At 37.9% G+C, this 17,334-nt stretch overlaps 2 protein-coding genes across 5 annotated transcripts in view; one reads left to right on the top strand and one right to left on the bottom strand.

Moving 5' to 3' along the window:
• Positions 1 to 5,623: 5,623 nt before the first annotated feature.
• On the bottom strand, positions 5,624 to 17,117 carry LOC112980557 (arylacetamide deacetylase-like 4). 2 transcript variants are annotated; one of them, XM_026095498.2, is made up of 4 exons: positions 16,988 to 17,117; positions 8,574 to 8,790; positions 7,200 to 7,263; positions 5,624 to 6,568 (listed from the first exon to the last, which is right to left on the bottom strand). In XM_026095498.2, exons 1-4 carry the CDS (start codon positions 17,003 to 17,005, stop codon positions 5,797 to 5,799), a joined length of 1,071 nt encoding a protein of 356 aa, XP_025951283.1. In that variant the 5' UTR covers positions 17,006 to 17,117; the 3' UTR covers positions 5,624 to 5,796. The 2 variants fall into 2 exon arrangements, with proteins under 2 accessions (XP_025951283.1, XP_064381717.1); XM_064525647.1 differs by lacking the exon at positions 16,988 to 17,117 and adding an exon at positions 12,784 to 13,056.
• The window catches only part of DHRS3 (dehydrogenase/reductase 3), a 39,572-nt gene continuing 30,803 nt past the window's right edge, over positions 8,566 to 17,334 (top strand). Inside the window, exons 1-3 of one of the 3 annotated variants that reach the window (XM_026095501.2) lie at positions 8,566 to 8,652; positions 9,652 to 9,720; positions 10,335 to 10,405. The gene's annotated coding sequence lies outside the window, so the exon portion shown is untranslated. Of the gene's footprint in view, positions 8,653 to 9,651; positions 9,774 to 10,334; positions 10,406 to 17,334 lie in introns of all 3 variants that reach the window. The other 2 variants (XM_026095500.2, XM_026095502.2) reach the window with 2 other exon arrangements.

Below are 17,334 nucleotides of genomic sequence, written 5' to 3'. Positions count from 1 at the left end.
TTTAAGTGGTGACTAGTCTCAGTGCTTTTTGCAGAGGTGAATTTCACAAAGTAATTTAGTATTAGAGTCTGTAAAGCTGGAAGCAAACACAAGCAGCTCCTTCCCAATGGCTCCCTCCTTTTGCTTATCTTGGCTTCTAGCTTCCAGCTTACACCAGAATTGCCCTTTGGGATGCAACTTGTTCGACTTACTGATTTTGCATGCTGTTACAGTGACATCTCTGAATCTAACAGAACCAAGCAGTTGCAATCTGAAGTGTCTTTGCATCTTGCTTACTGCTTCTTCATGGCTTCTCTCCAGCAGGTGAAAGCGTGAAAATGTTTGCTTTCCACCCTGACCCCAGCCCCTTAGTTGAGCCTCAGGATACTGCAGTGTCTGTCTTCTCACAAATACATTACTTGTGGTGCTTGCCATGGTGTCCCAGCTCGATAAGGAATGGTTGGTGAAAGGCACGTTGCCTATTGCCTGGTGGTTGGGACACTCTCTTGGGAAACGGAAGGAGTAAGTTCAAACCCATCAAGACTGAGGTGCGTACAGAATTCAGCTTTCTCACAGACAAGAACATTAGGAAATACTGTTATACAAAACACAAGTTGCCGCTGCCTTTTTTAGCATTTAATAGTGAGAGTAATAAATCAGTTTTGTGCTAAACTTCATGCTGTCCCGATGAGTTAGGTGTGGTCTGAGTGTGCCTATCAGATTCGGCCCCTCTGGTCATTTAAGCAGCGTTTGGACACTTGTGGCAGAGTCTGTTGTTCTAAGGTTCTTGCTATGTTACTACTAATTTGCCTTCCAAATCTCTTTGGTGCCAGTCCCTCTGGTAGCCAGTTTACCAAGAGCTGCTAAGACTTGGGGGCTTCTGGGCATGTTAACTAGGTCCAGACATCACAGCACCCCACCAACACCCTGTCATCACTCTCAGAGCATCCACGCAGACCTTCCCGCTACAGGGATGTGGATGTCAGCAGTAAAAGAAACAAGCTAGTTGGTTTCTGAAGAACTGGGTTGGTTTTTTTTGGGCCTTGCAGGTACAAGGAGTAGCTCTTAGGTTTTACAAACATAGACTCAGCAGTTCACAAGCTTGTTTGTGTCACGGGCTAGGGATGCATTCCCTAAACAACCTTTCACAGGCACCCTCACTCTCTCCCACTTGTAACCTTTTTTACTTGCTCTCTTACCCTCCTAGGAGAGACCAGAGGAGCTGGTCCCTGCAGCCAAAACCCCGCCGTCTCCTATCCCAGGAACTCCCTTTCTTATTTGTTTACAGTGACGAGTGTGTCACCGGCTGAAATCTTTTTTTGTCAGCCCTGGTGTGGCATCCGTAAGCTTTTCCGCTCTTGGTGGAGACAGCACGTGACAAAGGAGAGAGAGAGATGGAGACAACTGCAACAGACATGAAACATTCCCTGGTGGAGTCTTGGGTCGGTCGCAGTAACTCTGCCCGCCTCTGGATCGCGGTGCCGTTTAGGGGCACCTAGGTTCTTCTCTGCCGGGTGGGCTCTGTGCTCCTGAGAGAGGGTGCTGCTGGACCTGAGTAGCTGCTTCCGAGTTACGTGGAGTGTGAGAGCCATCTGGTGCTTGAAATCTGCCTGAACTAGCCTACTGCAGGCAAATCCTGAGCCACACGCCCAGAAACGCGCTAGCTGTAAGCTGAGAGGCAATTTCTGTTGATGGTTTATTTTATGCAGCAACTTTTCTGTGTACACTTGCATTTATGTGTGTGTATCTGTATGTGTAATTGCTTGTGCATGCATGATTGCTTGTGCAAAGATATTTGTATGCGTAATTCTGTAGGCAGATTGCAAGTTTGGGTCTGGTTGTGTTCAAGTCCTTCACTAACTCATTGAATGTGCAGGCAGTGAGAGGGACCTGCTGTCAGGAAGTGTCTGGGTAGAGAAGCCAGAAAAGTTCTGTATCTTTCCCTAGAAAATAGGAAAAATAATATTTAAATGAGTGATAGTTTTGAAAATTTAATTTCACACTTAGGAAAATATAAAATGCCTTTATATGAGCAAGCATTCTATGGCAGGAACAGAAGACACGTAGCAAAATCTGTAATTAATCAAAAATATATAGGGGACTGGAAATTCCATGGAGACAATTTATCTTTGCTACTTTCTAAATTTTAGGATTTATTTGTGCATTAAAATGCATGTGAACAAGACATATCAATAATAAGACTGCGGAAGTATTATAAATTGATTAATATTTGTTATCGATTTAAGGAATACAGATAAAGGGCCATGGAATAATCTCAGGAGGAAATTAATTCAATGATAAGTGTAGAGTTTGACCCATAAACGAAGAATAGATCCAGACCTCGAGCGATGGAGAGAAAAGAAGTATTGGATTGCTGAACTAGCAGAGAGTTGCACTGAATGAGATGTGTAAAATAGTATGTGATCATGTGTGATCATTTCATAACATCTAACAAACAAAGTGGAATTTTATGGGAACATCCCTAATTCTGGCACTTCCAACCATCTCAGAACCTAAATGCAAAATCTTGCTATTTATTTGGTTGGTTTATGCAGTTAAATATTTATATTAGGGTTTTATAATTTTTGTACTGGTAGGTAATTTAGTGCCTGCATTTGTTAACTAATAAAACAGTCTATTTTCTAGAAATCCTGGGTGCTTCACAAAGAAGTTCATAACTTAACACAATCCATCATAAAAAAATTGTTTTACATACTGAGCTTCCCTATAATGTTAGTTTTTTCACTGCTGCAAGTGTACGTCTCAACATAGATTTCTTCTGGTTGAGCAAAGAATTTATACCCACCTCCATCACTGAATACCTAAGGTGAAAAGGAGAAATTCTGCAAAATATTTAGAAGGACAGCAAAAACAACTGCGATGACCAAGCAGCGGGATGGATTTCAAAGTGGAGGGTCCGACGCAAGAATTACCTTTCAGTCTTCTGTCTCTTAACATCCCTGTTGATCACCAGTATGGCACAGGGAAGAGACTGCTTTACAGGGAGCCCATCATTTAGGGTGAAAGGTGAAGCAGCTCCCAGAAGTTTTTGCTCAGCACAGTCAGCACTTGGCAAGTGGGGAAGAGGCAGAGAAGTAATCTTAGAGTGCTCTGTATCAGGATATTTGAGAGATTTGCCAGAGCCACTAAGATATTTGCACCATATTTGCCAATGGCAAAAGGCTCTGTTGCAAAAGTTAGTTATTAGTTGCGCTGTAGCTTCAAAATGCTGAAAGGATGTAGATTAGAAAGGATTAAGAACGTTACAACGTAATGCAATAGGCTGCAGTTGTTCTTAGTCAATACCATTATTCCATAATTTTGTTGATACTGTTTTCTTACACAGATAGGGTACGAAACTAGGACAGGAGCTTCCCAAGTGGATCACAAGATAAGAAACCTGCTCTGCCAAGCCTGTGAGGTATTTGCAAGCACCTTAGGAAACTTAGTAAGGCTGAATTAGGGGCAAGGGTCGTCATTAGAAAGGGTCATGAGTAAGAGTATATGATTCAAGAATGGTGTGGAAAATGAAAGAACAATACTTCTTTTGCTGTTGCTTTTTTGTTTTGTTTCCTACATATCCCTGGTAAAGCATATAGCATCAGATAGCTCCATCAAAGAGTTTTGAAAATGAACTGAAGTGGGGAGTGGATAATGTCTTTGGGGAATTGCATAGGAAGGGATCAGCGTGTGCAGGATTTTCATGCATGAAAATGTAAACTGGCTGCTAGAGAAAGAGAAACGCTGGCTAGAATAGCATGCTAAGCAAGTAGAGGAGAAAGGAAGACAATATGAAAATGGCATGTGAAAAAAGACAAAAAGTTTTACTAGCTTGGTGGTGATAAGAACCTCAAGCTTTTTGATGAGAAATGAGGCATAAGTGGTATTTAATGGGGAATTTGTTATATGAACAAATTAGCATGGAGGATTGGGGGTTTATTTGAGTGTGAGTAATACCAGATAACCTGAGGATCGTTAATCCCTAGAGGAGATGATTACAGTCTGGCTAGATTCAGCTGTCTTTTTTGAGATCTGTAAATGCCTGATTGAGAAAGATACACTAAAAAAGGTTTGTGTGGAGACCGTAAGTTACGTTAATTTTTATGAAGGTTTATATGTACATTTGATTTTTCTTATTTTTGTGGAAAGCCCTGTCACTGGCAGTACAGTATGTCAAGGCCTTTGAATTTTTGTGTCAGTTACACAACAGTCAGACAGGAGGAGGGGTTTCCATTCAGGAAACTTTAAAAAAATAAATAAATAAAATAAAAAATAAAAAAAAATCCTGGATGTCAACAAAAGAACAAGCCTGGCACAGAAGAGGCAAAGAGCCATACGTATAATAAATTGATCCTGAATAAAGATATGCCTCATCACTGTCATGGGCTTGACCAAAGTTATGAAGGCATACCACAACTAACTTTGAGCCAGCTTACTCACGTACAAATAATATAGCTGTAGCAGAACAGACTTTGATGTGAATTAACTGTTGAAATGCGATGCAGCTTTTTGCAGAGATGGTATAGCAGATCTTGACTTGCTTGCTGGTGCTCTAGCTTCTGCTACAGACATGTAAGTTCATTTTGCCAATACTCACCTTGAAGTCAGAAACCAAAATGAATTCCCAGTTTCCCTCAGGTTATATTACCAAAGCAAATCCTGTAATTCTTAAGCAGTGGAACATCTTGAGCTTTATCATGTTTTTTACTCTTGGAGGTATTTGTTTTTACTGGAAGAGTAAATGACTAATACCCGCAATAGGAAAAATGAAACAAATAATATTGTCAACAGAGCATGAAGAAACATCATTTCATTTTGCTGAGAGGGATGGGAGAAAAAGAATTCACAAGTGATTACTTGTTGCTGCAGTGATTACTAACTAACTCGTCACCACATTTAATTAATATGGTGACAGTGCTAAGAGTTTAACCCACTGTTTTCTTCCTACTCACAGTTGGGCTGGCAGAGTGTGAAGATATATGCTAATCTCTTCCCACACTTGCACATGCATAGATATCACAAATGCAAGATGACTGCATAACAATGACGAAATATTTTATAACTCTTGGGCATTGCATGGCCAGCTATTTTGATATGCCATGGCACTTGCTAACAACTGTGGATCTGGCCTAATGAGCAAGTTAACAACTGACCTGAGGGTTTTTTCCTTCATGTTTTGGACATTAGCAAAAAATGTTTTAGCAACTTCAGTGTTCTTTCTGCATTTTCTCCTGAAATTCTGAGCAAAGGAAACAAGTTGAATATTTAACTGGTTACAAAAAGTTGAAAAGCGCTATGTCTCTCTCTTCCCAGAATACAATCCAGTGCTTTTCAGAAAAGAACTTTATAGGTAGCTTAGAGGACATTCAGTCATGTTTGCTCCATTTGTTTATGTTCTCCCTCACTCCTCCTGCATTGCCAGTCTCAGATGCTCATATTATCATACTGATTTTGTATGTGTTATGTGAATGTGTGTGCACGTTGCTGATTATTCATATGTTGCATGCTTTAAAAAACATTTTGCTATATTAATAATGAGGTTGTTTTCTTGGACATATTAACAGAAGAAGAGAACAAAATTATCTAAACAGCAAAATGGGGATACCAATTTATGGGTTGGGGGAAAAAAAAGGAAGAAGAAAAGTAGATCACATTCCCATTTAATATCAATTTAAAATCAGAATTCAGTGGACCATGCTATCATAACTCAGTGTTTCTTGCCCAGATTCTAACATACAGATAGATAGCACATATGATAAATTTCACTGGACTACATGCAGTCCACCTAATATATTTCACTGTATTCTAGAAAGCATTTTAATAGCCTTTTATAAAGGCTATAGTATGGTCCGCTATCTTACTTGACGATGGAAAAGAGAAAATACCGTAACCAAAAAATGCCAGGGCACCATGGAAGCCTTCTTCAACGTGGTACCAGGTCACTTTAACGTTGTTGTCCTCTAACCGTTTCTTGTACAACAGTCCATCATCCCTGAGCACATCATGCCCACAGGTAACTATACAGGCATCAGGTACGCGGCAAACAACCGAATCTTCTGCTAACAGAGGGGAAAATGCTGCCTCAAACACTTCTTTCATTTCTTCATAGATTTGAGTTACACATGAAGTGGGCAATGGTGGTTTATAGCCCTGTTTAAATTTATTTGGGATAAGGTCTGGATTTATCCATTTCCCATATTTCAAACTGATGCTCTCGGGAACGTGAGAACCTGCCAAAATGGCTTCTTTCATAGAGGGATCCTTATTCAAGTACTTCAGGATAAAATGGACTGTATGTTTCCAGGACAATATGGGAATGAAAGCATTTTTCTGGTGAGAGGTCAGATTAAAGTTCAGTGCTTGGAGAAATGGATAGATCATCACCTGGGCACATACGTTTGGGAAATCTGTTCTATTTGCCAGTTCTTGGCAAACCCGAGCAGTATAAGTGCCCCCTGCGCTGTCCCCACAGAGGATGATACGGTCAGAATCCACACCGTAGTCTGCTGCAGTCTGCAAAAAACGCACGGTAGCGGTGAGGCAGTCCAAAGTTTGGCCCGGATACTTATGCTCGGGAGATAAACGATACCTGTACAGAAGACAGCAATTACTACAAATATATACACTTGCAGAGTGCTTAAATGTGACATCTTACATGCATCCATGTACTACTATATATTTGCAAAAATTCCTCAAAGGTGGTTTTACGTATTTAGTTTAAAATTTTGCATGCTGCAGCAGAGGAGCAGAACAGCTTCCTTTTCCATGCCTGTTAGAATTGAGAATATGTCAGTTGAAGACAATGTCACTTATTTTAATAATTGGAACAAGTAAATTATATTACTAATGAATTTTTGCACAGAAGAATTTGTTGGAAACTGAAGTTTCTTCATGCATTCAGCCATTTTCCATAAGCAAAGCATCTTTAAAAGGAAACAGTGGTCCATGTAGTTTAAGGAAAATATTATTACATTTTAGATTTATTATTTACTCTTTATCCTCACAGTCTCCTAAAATATAAAAACCTGAGATCAGAAAAACAGCTTATAATTTATTATTAAAGAACAAAGGCAATCATTTTCATAGTGATAACCACATAAAACATACAAATATGTCTGTTCTACTGAAAATAGTTGGCATACATATAACTTTTGTATCTTTATAAAGCCATATCAAGTATTTCTCATTCTCGTTTCCGACACTGGGTGGAGTTCACTTACCCAACAGATATAACCACTGAATCGGATTTGCTGGCTATGTACCGGCATGTTCTTTCATAGCTTCCTGGAGAACAAATGTTGTCAAGAGTATTAATATCTTAGAATACTTGAAGCAATATTCCCCCCTCCTTTTCTTATGACATATTGCCATGATCGAGATCCACAGAGAAAACTGATTAACTTCCATATTAAGGAGAGTGGACGTTTGGTACTGCATCCTCAGTGCGGGCCTCTTGCCTTTTTAGTGAGCTCCCCAAATTTCCCCTGGGATCAGATAAGTCCAGATTCTTTAACATAAGGACACACAGTAAAACCCATACTTCTAGGGAGATTGTTGATCCGTAAGGAAAATAAGGATTTTTTTTTTTATTGCACACAGTTGCTTAGAATGATTGTAAGGTATAAAATAGCCTCAGACCTTTACAAAAGCTTATTGCGTTATCTTAAATAATAGTAAGAGAGCCTGAGACTTAGTTATGGATGTTATATCATTTTGCTCTGAAAATACCGATACTATAGCAAGTCTAAATGAATTTTGTATTTGAAGCAGAGATTTGACTGTTTTCTGGAGAGCAAAGGGTATGGCAGGTATGCCTCCTGAGAAAGCAGCAGAAAACCAAGGCATCCAAATTATGTTATATTAAAATGTCTAATTGTATAATATTTTCATAGTGAGGTTATGGGTGGAAATAAGCCTGCTTTGATATATTTAAAAATATATTGGGTCTTCCTTCAACCTTAATTCTGAATTTCCTACATTTAGAAGATTTGGTTTACAGGTATTTGCCCAGTGATGTATTCTACCTTAAATTACAGATTTCTAAATTTTAATATGTGCACATGTCTAGTGCCTGTGGACACTGCCAGTATCTTTTAGAACTTTTTAAATTACATACTTGTGATTATCTCTTTTCTCTAATAAATTAAACTGGATAAAGATTACCTAGCTAAAACACATGCGTCATTGCCACACATTTAAAAGCAGCTGCTATAGGCCACTTGAATTCCTGTAAACACTGTTTATAGAAGTGCCAGTAAGCATGCTGTAGTTACAGATCAAAGAGAGGAATGCAGGAGTTAATAGCTTCTGTTGAGTTTCTTAAATGAAAAGGTATTTATTTATTCAGCAGTGCCACCTACTATAGATATGCTGTAAAGAGTGCTCTTTCCTATAAAGAATAATTTAAATACTAAATAAGGGCAGATTAAGCAGTTACATAAGAATAAAGTGTTTTCCATTTCTCCTTCTCCTAAACTAAGCTTCAAGTGCTTTTTAGATTCAAGAGAGTTTTTAAAAATATAATTAACAGTAATAAGTGATTGTTATAATGTTATGATGTCATAACAATCGTATTTTCCTTTTCAGTTTCTTACTGATGCTTCCGAACATCCCACATCCTCCATGGAAGAAGATCAGTCCTCTCCGTTTGCTTGCAGATGGCACTCTTGGAAGGTAAATCCTCACTGGTACCTCATCAAAATGCAGATCCTTTATGAAGAGCTTTGAATCCTTGCATGCTGGCAGTCCGTGAGAAACAAACCGGATAAGTGTATGTTCCTCAAAGATACCCAAATTTTCTAAGTTCTTTGCCTAGATATAATAGGACAGATAAGAAATTAGTATAGGAATCAATATCTATCATTTTCCCACCCTTACAAAGACCACCTTCCTCTATATGTAGAACTGTATTGGTCATTTGCTGCTCTATAGGATTACCATAAATAACTCTAGTGACTTTGTGATTTCACTTGTGAAAGTAAAAATGTACATTTTCATGATTTGACATACAGTTATTTCTGGAAAAATACTTGTTCCATCAAATGTATTCTATAAATACTTTTTAAAATCTCTGTGATCTGGATTTATCACACATAGTATCAGGCATTTGCTTAGGTCTGTAAGTTGGGAGTCATGAGGCCTGAGGCTCCCTCTGTAGTCCATGAAGAGAAAGCACCATTTCTTGAGGTCGATTCCAGCTTCCAGTATGCTAAATCTTACTCTGGAGATACCTGTTCATCTCCATTGATTATAAAAGGAGACTGTCTACTTTAGATGGCCCAGTTAAAGTATTTAAGGTTAGGTGAGATGGAAGTGCCTAGCATGATAGAATTCAGTATACCAGGAGAAAAAGACTCATGCCAGTTTGTGTTTTTAACTTACTGGTGTTTGGTCATCTCCATGCCACAGGGTCAGTGACAGCACTCTTTAAGAAAATATCGGTGGTACTTATCTCCAGTGCAGTGCTGCTGGCCTAAATGAACCTGATGAGAATGGTTCTGAATCTTATCTCCTTCTCTATCAGTGAAAACTTGCTAGTATCAAGATCCTACAGGTATTCATGAAATGGCTCAGCAGACAGTTTCTCACAGCTAATCAGGGGAAAAAAAGATATTCTGAAGACAGGGGAGATTGGTCAAATTTGTCAAAACATTTTTTTCTTTGTTCTTTGAGGCCAGTCATCTAGTGACAATTGAAGTTGCCTCAAGATCACACTGGAACTCTCGCTGATCCTGAACGCAGGTTGTAACTGATGCATTTCCTTCTAGGGACAACATTGCCCTTCCTATTAAATGGTAACTTAATTGCCCTTAAGTTTATTACAATTCATTGTTTTGGAATGATGATCATCATCACAAGCTAATTGCAAATTGTATTGTTCGCCTCTCTTCTGATAACAAAAGTCTCCATGTACGTACTATGTCAGTGCCTCATAAACTAATAGCCAGCTATGCTTTCGTAAATTGATCTTTACAACCTTTTGTATCTGGCCTTTAATTTAGATCTGTTCTCTTTATCTCAGAGACAATACAAGTATTGGCCTTAGGTAGTAATTTTGCTGCACAGGAATGCCATACTAGGAGAAAGAGGCAGAACTTTCTCAGCTGCAGGATCCCAGCTATCTTGTACATTCAAAACCAAAAACTGTCATGACTTTTAAGTCAGTATTTTTCTCAGAGTGATGATTTTGGAATGGTTGAAGTTAGCAGAACTGCAATATCATGTTTTAAGTGTATTACATTTCATCTGTACTTCTAACATCCCTGGTTTTTACTGAGCTTGCTGATCTCAAATATATGATAAACTTGGTATCAAAGCATTCTCTCTAAGTATCATCCTTTCTTTTCTAATTTTAGACGGTCCTGATGTCCCAGAGACATCTTCATATTCTGGGAAAACACTGCCACAGAAGAGAATGAGGAAATTGGTATGTATTCTGTTGAAAAATTCCATCTCGATCCATAGTTTCAAAGTATTTCAGAATGAATAACAATACACTCAAACCCAAAAAGTATGACTATTCCTAACCAGGTGTGATCAGTGTTAGTAGGTGAAACATATCATATAAGCCAGGTTCTAAAATGTGTTATATGTGAGAAAAAGAGGACCCAAATTAGCGTGTCAGCACACCTTTTCTTGTGAAATAAGACCTGTGAAAAACTATTAGCTGGAATGCCTAACTTCTGTCACAAACTTTTTTTTAACATGGAAGATCATATGGTGACCAGACTTCTATTTTAAAAACAATTCTCAAATCACATACCAAATAGCAGAAACTATTAAATTTGAGCTTTATGGACTTTAAGACTACATTTGGCAGCCTCTTTCTCAATCCCCTTCAAGTGTTACTCTTTGCCATCCAAAATAATCATCAAAGCTTTGTATCATAGTGTAATATGCACAGTTAGAGTAATGCAGATTCATATAAATGGAGTAAAATGAAGGCTAAGATGTGAGCTGGTAGGCTTTCTCTCATCTCTTTTATTTGGGATTGTCACTGATTTCTTAACAACAGAATATGCGGATAGATGTAACAGGAGCATCATATGTATGACACCCGTGCTCTAGAAGATGTATGTTTAACTGTTGATGCAGCTCTTCTAAGAGCTATCTCAAGTAAAGTGCAAGAAAAGAGGGAAAAAAAGGCATGTTTTGAAGAGAGAGAAAAAAAGAAAGAGAGATTGAATACCCATTTAGGAGCGAAGCAAATAGGATGACAACCTTAAACGCTTTGAGTTCAGGCCTTGAACTCATAGGTGCATTACTTTACATGCCTTTACTATAACTTACATGACAGTGGGTACAAACAGATATGTCATTGGCACAACAGCAGCATCACTCACCAGAATGAGTCGATGTGCTTATTGCATGTGCTTTATAATAAAATTATAAAGTCCTCACTATGATTTCTCTGAATATAAGTGTAAAAGCTAGATGTTCACCAGAAGTACTGGTCTAAGGTTTTCAAAGCAAAGGGCTCAAGAAAATTAGGTAGTAAATGGATGTATAACAAATGCTGAAATGAATTTATCTTTAAAATTATTCACAAATGGAAGTTGAAAATTCTGTAACATACTATGATTGAAGATGGAATACATGCTGTTGTAGAACAGCCACTTGGAAGCTGTAAAAGCAGATTAAAAGAATCATCGAAAGAATCTTTTCATCAAATCGAGTATAGAAATATGTGGGATTTAATAACATAAACGCATATTATCATATTAAGTGTATAACTTAATATGGAGAACAGTCTGAGATATGTTCAGGATAGCAGACTCTTCTTCATGCCAGACAGTATAGAAAGGTAATGGCAGTTTGGCTTGATTTAGAGTAAATAAATCAGGCGTAGGCCATGAGAGGATCAGAGTCAATTACCTGATTTGGCACATGTTGCGGTGTGAGTTTAAGTAACTCACCTAAGCCTGTAGTGGATTATAGGGCCCCAAATCACCATTGAGGGTGTGGACCTGAATTATTGCGTTAACTGTATGTAACCTGGGGATTACAGAACACTTCTACCTGAGATGAGCTCCCTACAAACATTGCTGAAACCACTCAGTGGTTTTCCTGATAACTCCCCTTTAATGTGCTGTCTGCCAAACTCATGGTAAGGGTTAGGCTGCTCTTGTATACTCCTATTGTCTTGTATTGAAAACTTTTTGAGCAAGAGCTGTTTCTTACCCTAGTTGCAAAGCACACAGCAGAGTGAATCTGGCATAATAATAAGTGACGTAATAATAAGCCGTAAGAGCTTTAGCTGAACCTGCTTTGACCATGAAGTTGGACTAGATGACCTCTGGAGGTCCCTTTCAACCTACATGATTCTGTGGTATTTCACTAAGATGCAGTGATCTAGTTACAGCAGAAACAGGAACCATGGCAGGGGCAGGGAGGGTAAGAAAATTACTATAGGTAGATCAAAATTTAGAAAATTAATTCAAATAGATTAAAGTGCACTGAGATACATACAGAAGGCTTCAGTTACTACAGTGGAGAACCCTACAATCAAGCCGAACGATATCCAATGCCTTCCTCTCATCCACAGGCAGTCATTTCGTTATAGAAAGCAATTAAGTTATAACTGCAGTATAAACATGGCAAAACTCAGAAAAAAAATAAATAAATGAGCAAAACTCACCTCCCATAGGCTGTTTTTATATACAGTAATAAAATTCCACATCAGACCTTGGCCTTTACCTTTCAATCTGCATTTGTTACTGTTACACATAGTTGCAGTGTTTAACTGCATACCCCCATAGTTCTATCCACATTTCTCCAAGCTACCACAGATCATGATAAACTTACCATAATTTCCATCAGAACATATAAGCAATGATATAAGCAGAGCTTTAAAGGCTGGTCAACTTCAGGAGGAATTTCCGCCTTGAAGCCATCATAATCAGTTGCTACTACAGCCAGCAATATTAAAGCAACTAGAATCCCTGCTATTAATGTCAGAGCATTAAAAAATTCCATTTTTCTTTGGTGAGGATGATTTGTTAGAGAACTGCTTGATGTGACAATATTCTCTTCCTCCGGCCTGACTCCACAAAACTGATTTGCTTACCAAAATTGCTCCGCCCTCCTCCTACAGATAAGGAGGAGGGTGGAACATTTGCTAAAATTTGCTAAAACAAACAAACATCCAGCAATGCTGGCTATTACAGCTTTCTTTAGCACGGTCAAAGTCAGTACTTACAAAGTTTAACTATTTGGGAATCCTATTCTGGAATGGGCATGTAGTCCCTCTAACTTTGAAAATATTTTCATGAGTTTTACAGATTAATTTTTAGATTGAACTGAAAGTACTCTTATTATATGTTTGAATATGACTACCTATGGTTTCAGGTAGAAGAAGGGGAACAATGTTAAGACCGTTCTGAATATAGCCTGGGCTTCTGAGTGCTTTGGTCAGTCTTCTAGTTTGGAGAAAGAGACTAATGTGTTCTCCAAAGTGTTTTGAGTGTAGTGAATTCCTTGATTTTTTTTTTTTTTTTTTTTTTTTTTTTTTTTTTTGGTCAGTGGCTGCTAAAAATATAAAGCTACTCCTTGTAGCCCCTGCAACTGGAAAAGTTTGCCTTTGGCACAGCTTTCTCTTGCTAACATCCTCCTGTTTTGGCTTCCTTTCTGATTCATCTTGTCAAGTTTAAAGAAGCTTAGGAGAGTTAAAGGACTTGGATTATTTCTCTTCTGGCATGCACTAGCGAATCACTGTGTCTGAAAACAAATTAGAATAGAACATAAATTCTTTTAAAGAGGACATTGTTAGAAAGGATTCAGGAAATATTCTGTCTAGAGATTTTTTTCTAAGGGTTACAAGTTTCTGGTACAAAATTATTATAAGAATTAGCCTACTGTTCTGTTTTGGTGAAATCCATATTACGTTGGTTTAGCAGGATTTCAGTTCAGACTCTGGAAACAATAAACTTCTTGTAATTATGAGGCCCTTATGGACTTAATTCTTCTGCCTCCCATTCCTTTTGTATCTTAGAGGCTTTGACAGGACTGAGGGATGCAGACAGACGGAAAAGGCAAATATTGAGTGGTGTAGAAGTGGAGTAAGTATACTAAAGAGAATGTAACATGATTCAATCAGTTTAACACAATGTATTCACTCCATTCCTGTTCTCTTGAGTACACTTCTCACTGTTATCTCTTTTGCTTGGCCTTCCAATATGAAGAAGCAGGCTAACAGATTGAGGATGCCATTGTAAAGCAAGATCCTCACAAGTCTTTTGGTTCACCTTGACTGGCTATCAAAGAATTGTGAATATGAATGTGTTCAAGGGTAGATATATTAAACCTGTTTTTGAGGGTTCTACCTATAAACTGAGTCTACCTCTGTCTCTTCAAATGAAACAAGGGAGATGATGTGATGACTGAAATGACTAAAGAAAGCGTAATCTGTTTTCTAAATATGGTTTCTATTTACTGGAGTCTAACAATGTCATTGTCTGAATGTTAGCTACCTGGAAAAAAAAATAATAAAAAAGATCTGTTCCGAAGTTTCCTGAAGTCAGTGGGAATATTACCACTAACTGTAGTTGGCTTTGAATCTGGCCCTTCACATGCAAAACCCATACCTGTTTTGCATGAACAATTATATGCATAAAATTATGCATTCACACATAGAGACTGAAAAGTTCAGAATGTCATTAGTAAAGTGGTTGTTCCTTCAATATTAATAAACTTACCCTAATTTCTTATTAGAGTCTCTTTTTTCTCGTATAGAATTTTGGTTCTTAATTAAACATAGGTGAGAAAAAAAGCAGTTAGTACAAATTATAAAATCTAGCGTGCAATAAAATAGCTAAGTAACTGAATGAAATACCACATTCTTGATGCTGCATCCCTTTGTCTGAATTCCAGAGAGCACGCATATGCACTTTCAAAACATTTCTGTTTATAAACACAACTGTTTTTATACATACAGATTTAGAGAAGGTTGTCACCTAGAACTTAGAATTACTCAGTGAGACATTCATTATATCTTTATTCATAACACTGATTTGTTTTGAGACCCTGAGAAAGCAGTGAGACTTCGAAATGTAGCTTTTCACGCAAGGCTGGACACAGGCTGTTTTCTGTCAAGGCTAGACATTAAACAGAAACCTGGTCCCATTGAGCTTAGTCGTGGCAAAGCTTCACTTACAACACAACAGTATCAGACTCTTAATACTTAATAACGTATAGAAGGGCAGTGTGAAATCATAGAACCACTGGGACACATTTCAAATGGAAAATGTGAACTCAAGGGGGGAATGAAATCAAGAAGCACAAAACGTTAGCTCTTGATTGACCCAGTTCTGACAGCGGTATTTCATTAAAAACAGCTCAGCTTGGCAAAAGATTTTCTTTTTTCAAAGGAGGTGTAGTTCAACCTGTGACTGTGATAGATTGCCTATGGTCAGGCGTCTCACGCTGATGTAAAAAACTGGTACTACTTGACACTCTGGTAACAGAAATTTTCCGTTGCATAATGGTGCTGTTCTGTGTTCAGAGATTTTTCCCATCTGCCTTACCAAGGTACTGTATATGTTTCAGGGTTTGTTTGTTTGTCTGAAATTGAAAACACGGAATTGTTAGCCTTTATGCATTAGGCTAAAATGCTTTGAACATGCTTTTAGTTTCCAGCTCCTTTTCCTTTCAGAAGTTCTTCAGTTTAGCAACTTTATATGCATGAACAGACTTCCAGGTTTGCTAGGAACTTGGCTGCAAAGGCTCTGTAAAAAAGATGCGGAGTTCTACCTGTATGTGTAGATGCATGGTCAAGATGGAAGCATTCGGACAGTCTACCTGAGCCTATTTATGGAAACATAAAAAATTGTTCTGTTAAAATCGCCAAGTGACTTGTTTTCGGAATTTATCCCCTCGTTCTGGAGGCAAAAGTTGTTTTTTCGCTGCTATTGATTCCTTCAAGCCACGGCAACTAGGGAAGAGAAGTATGAGTAAATCTTCATTGAGAGTATGAGTAAATCTATGTTACAATCCAAAAGCGGGGTTTCAGTTTGTATAGGCCTTCCTAACCTACCTTTAAATTAGCTAGCCTAAATACAAAGAACAGATTCAGTTTGGAGCTAGTGCAATTGCAGTTAGCAGCTATTGTGGTTAAATATTCAGAAAATAAAAATGCATCATTTTGGCTATGGTTCCAGGATTGGAACATTCAAGGATGACCTAAATTTAGAAGTATTAATCCAGAGTAGATTAGTAAAACTGTATTAAAGCCATCTTCCCTGTTAAGAAGTACAAACCCAGAAATTTAGACAAGTAGAAGACAAAGCTGAATGAGTTACCACTGAGATGTGTTTACCTTCTTACTCTTGTTGCCAACTGAAAACTAACATAGCTTAAAACACCATGAGAATAGTTTAAATCAAGGGGAGGGGCTTTTTTGCAATTTATACTTTGACGTGAGTGGATGTTTGGGAAATGATTAGTTCAGTACTGTGCAGCTATGCAAAATGCAAAATTAATTCTGCAACTAAGCTATAGCATTAGCAACCGATTTAATATCACAAAATGAACAGGCCTGCTTATTGGGCACTCCAGTGCACTGGTTAAGGACTTCTGGGTAGGAACATGGAAGGGATTCACTTTGGGACAACATTTAAGTCATAATTAGCAACAGCTGCTGTGATGATGAGACAGATCCTTGTTATCGAGAGATGTACTAAGAGCCCTTTTGCACCTATAGACATTTACTGAAAGCAATTCGGGTAATCAAACTTAAATGAAGGTACAGTTTAGAAGGTTTCATTAGCAAATGTCCAGGTTGGTTTTGTAAAGGTGACAGTTTGGAATAAGATCTCTTGCCAAATAAGAGTATAACAGTCATTTTACAACCATCAGATGAAATCCCAGCATGCTACTACTTTGCCACTTTCTGGAGTGAATTGCAGCTGAAGGGGATAAATCTCAACTGTTCTCAGTGTTCTATGTAGAACACTTAGAATTTAAAGCTATTTGATCTTTCAGCTGAATGAGGTGAATTATAAAAGTAACTTACTTGCATATTTTTCACCATAGTCCTTATAGACAAGATGCAATCACTGCAGTTCTACTATAAGCCTGCTTTTCTTTCTTGCTTTCGTGCACTTGTAAAAAGTAGTGGTTTCTGGTTGCAAGTACTTCACGGTAGATCTAAAACAGAAGTAATGTAGTTCATGCTTTCACTGAAATTTGAAGAGCATATTAGGAAAATACTTCATTTTAAATAGCTAGAACTGTCTCTTTACTTGAAATTTTGTAGAAAATTTTCACATAGTTCAATAAACCAAAGTCATAATGAATGAAAATAACACTTCCAGTACATCTTAGAACATTATTCAAGTTAGAAACAGGTGTATGAAATAA

This window comes from Dromaius novaehollandiae, chromosome 24 (assembly GCF_036370855.1).
Source record: "Dromaius novaehollandiae isolate bDroNov1 chromosome 24, bDroNov1.hap1, whole genome shotgun sequence".
Classification (NCBI taxonomy): Eukaryota; Metazoa; Chordata; class Aves; order Casuariiformes; family Dromaiidae; genus Dromaius; species Dromaius novaehollandiae.
The sequence above is the reverse complement of the archived record's forward strand: the minus strand, read 5'-3'. Positions and strand labels throughout refer to the sequence as shown.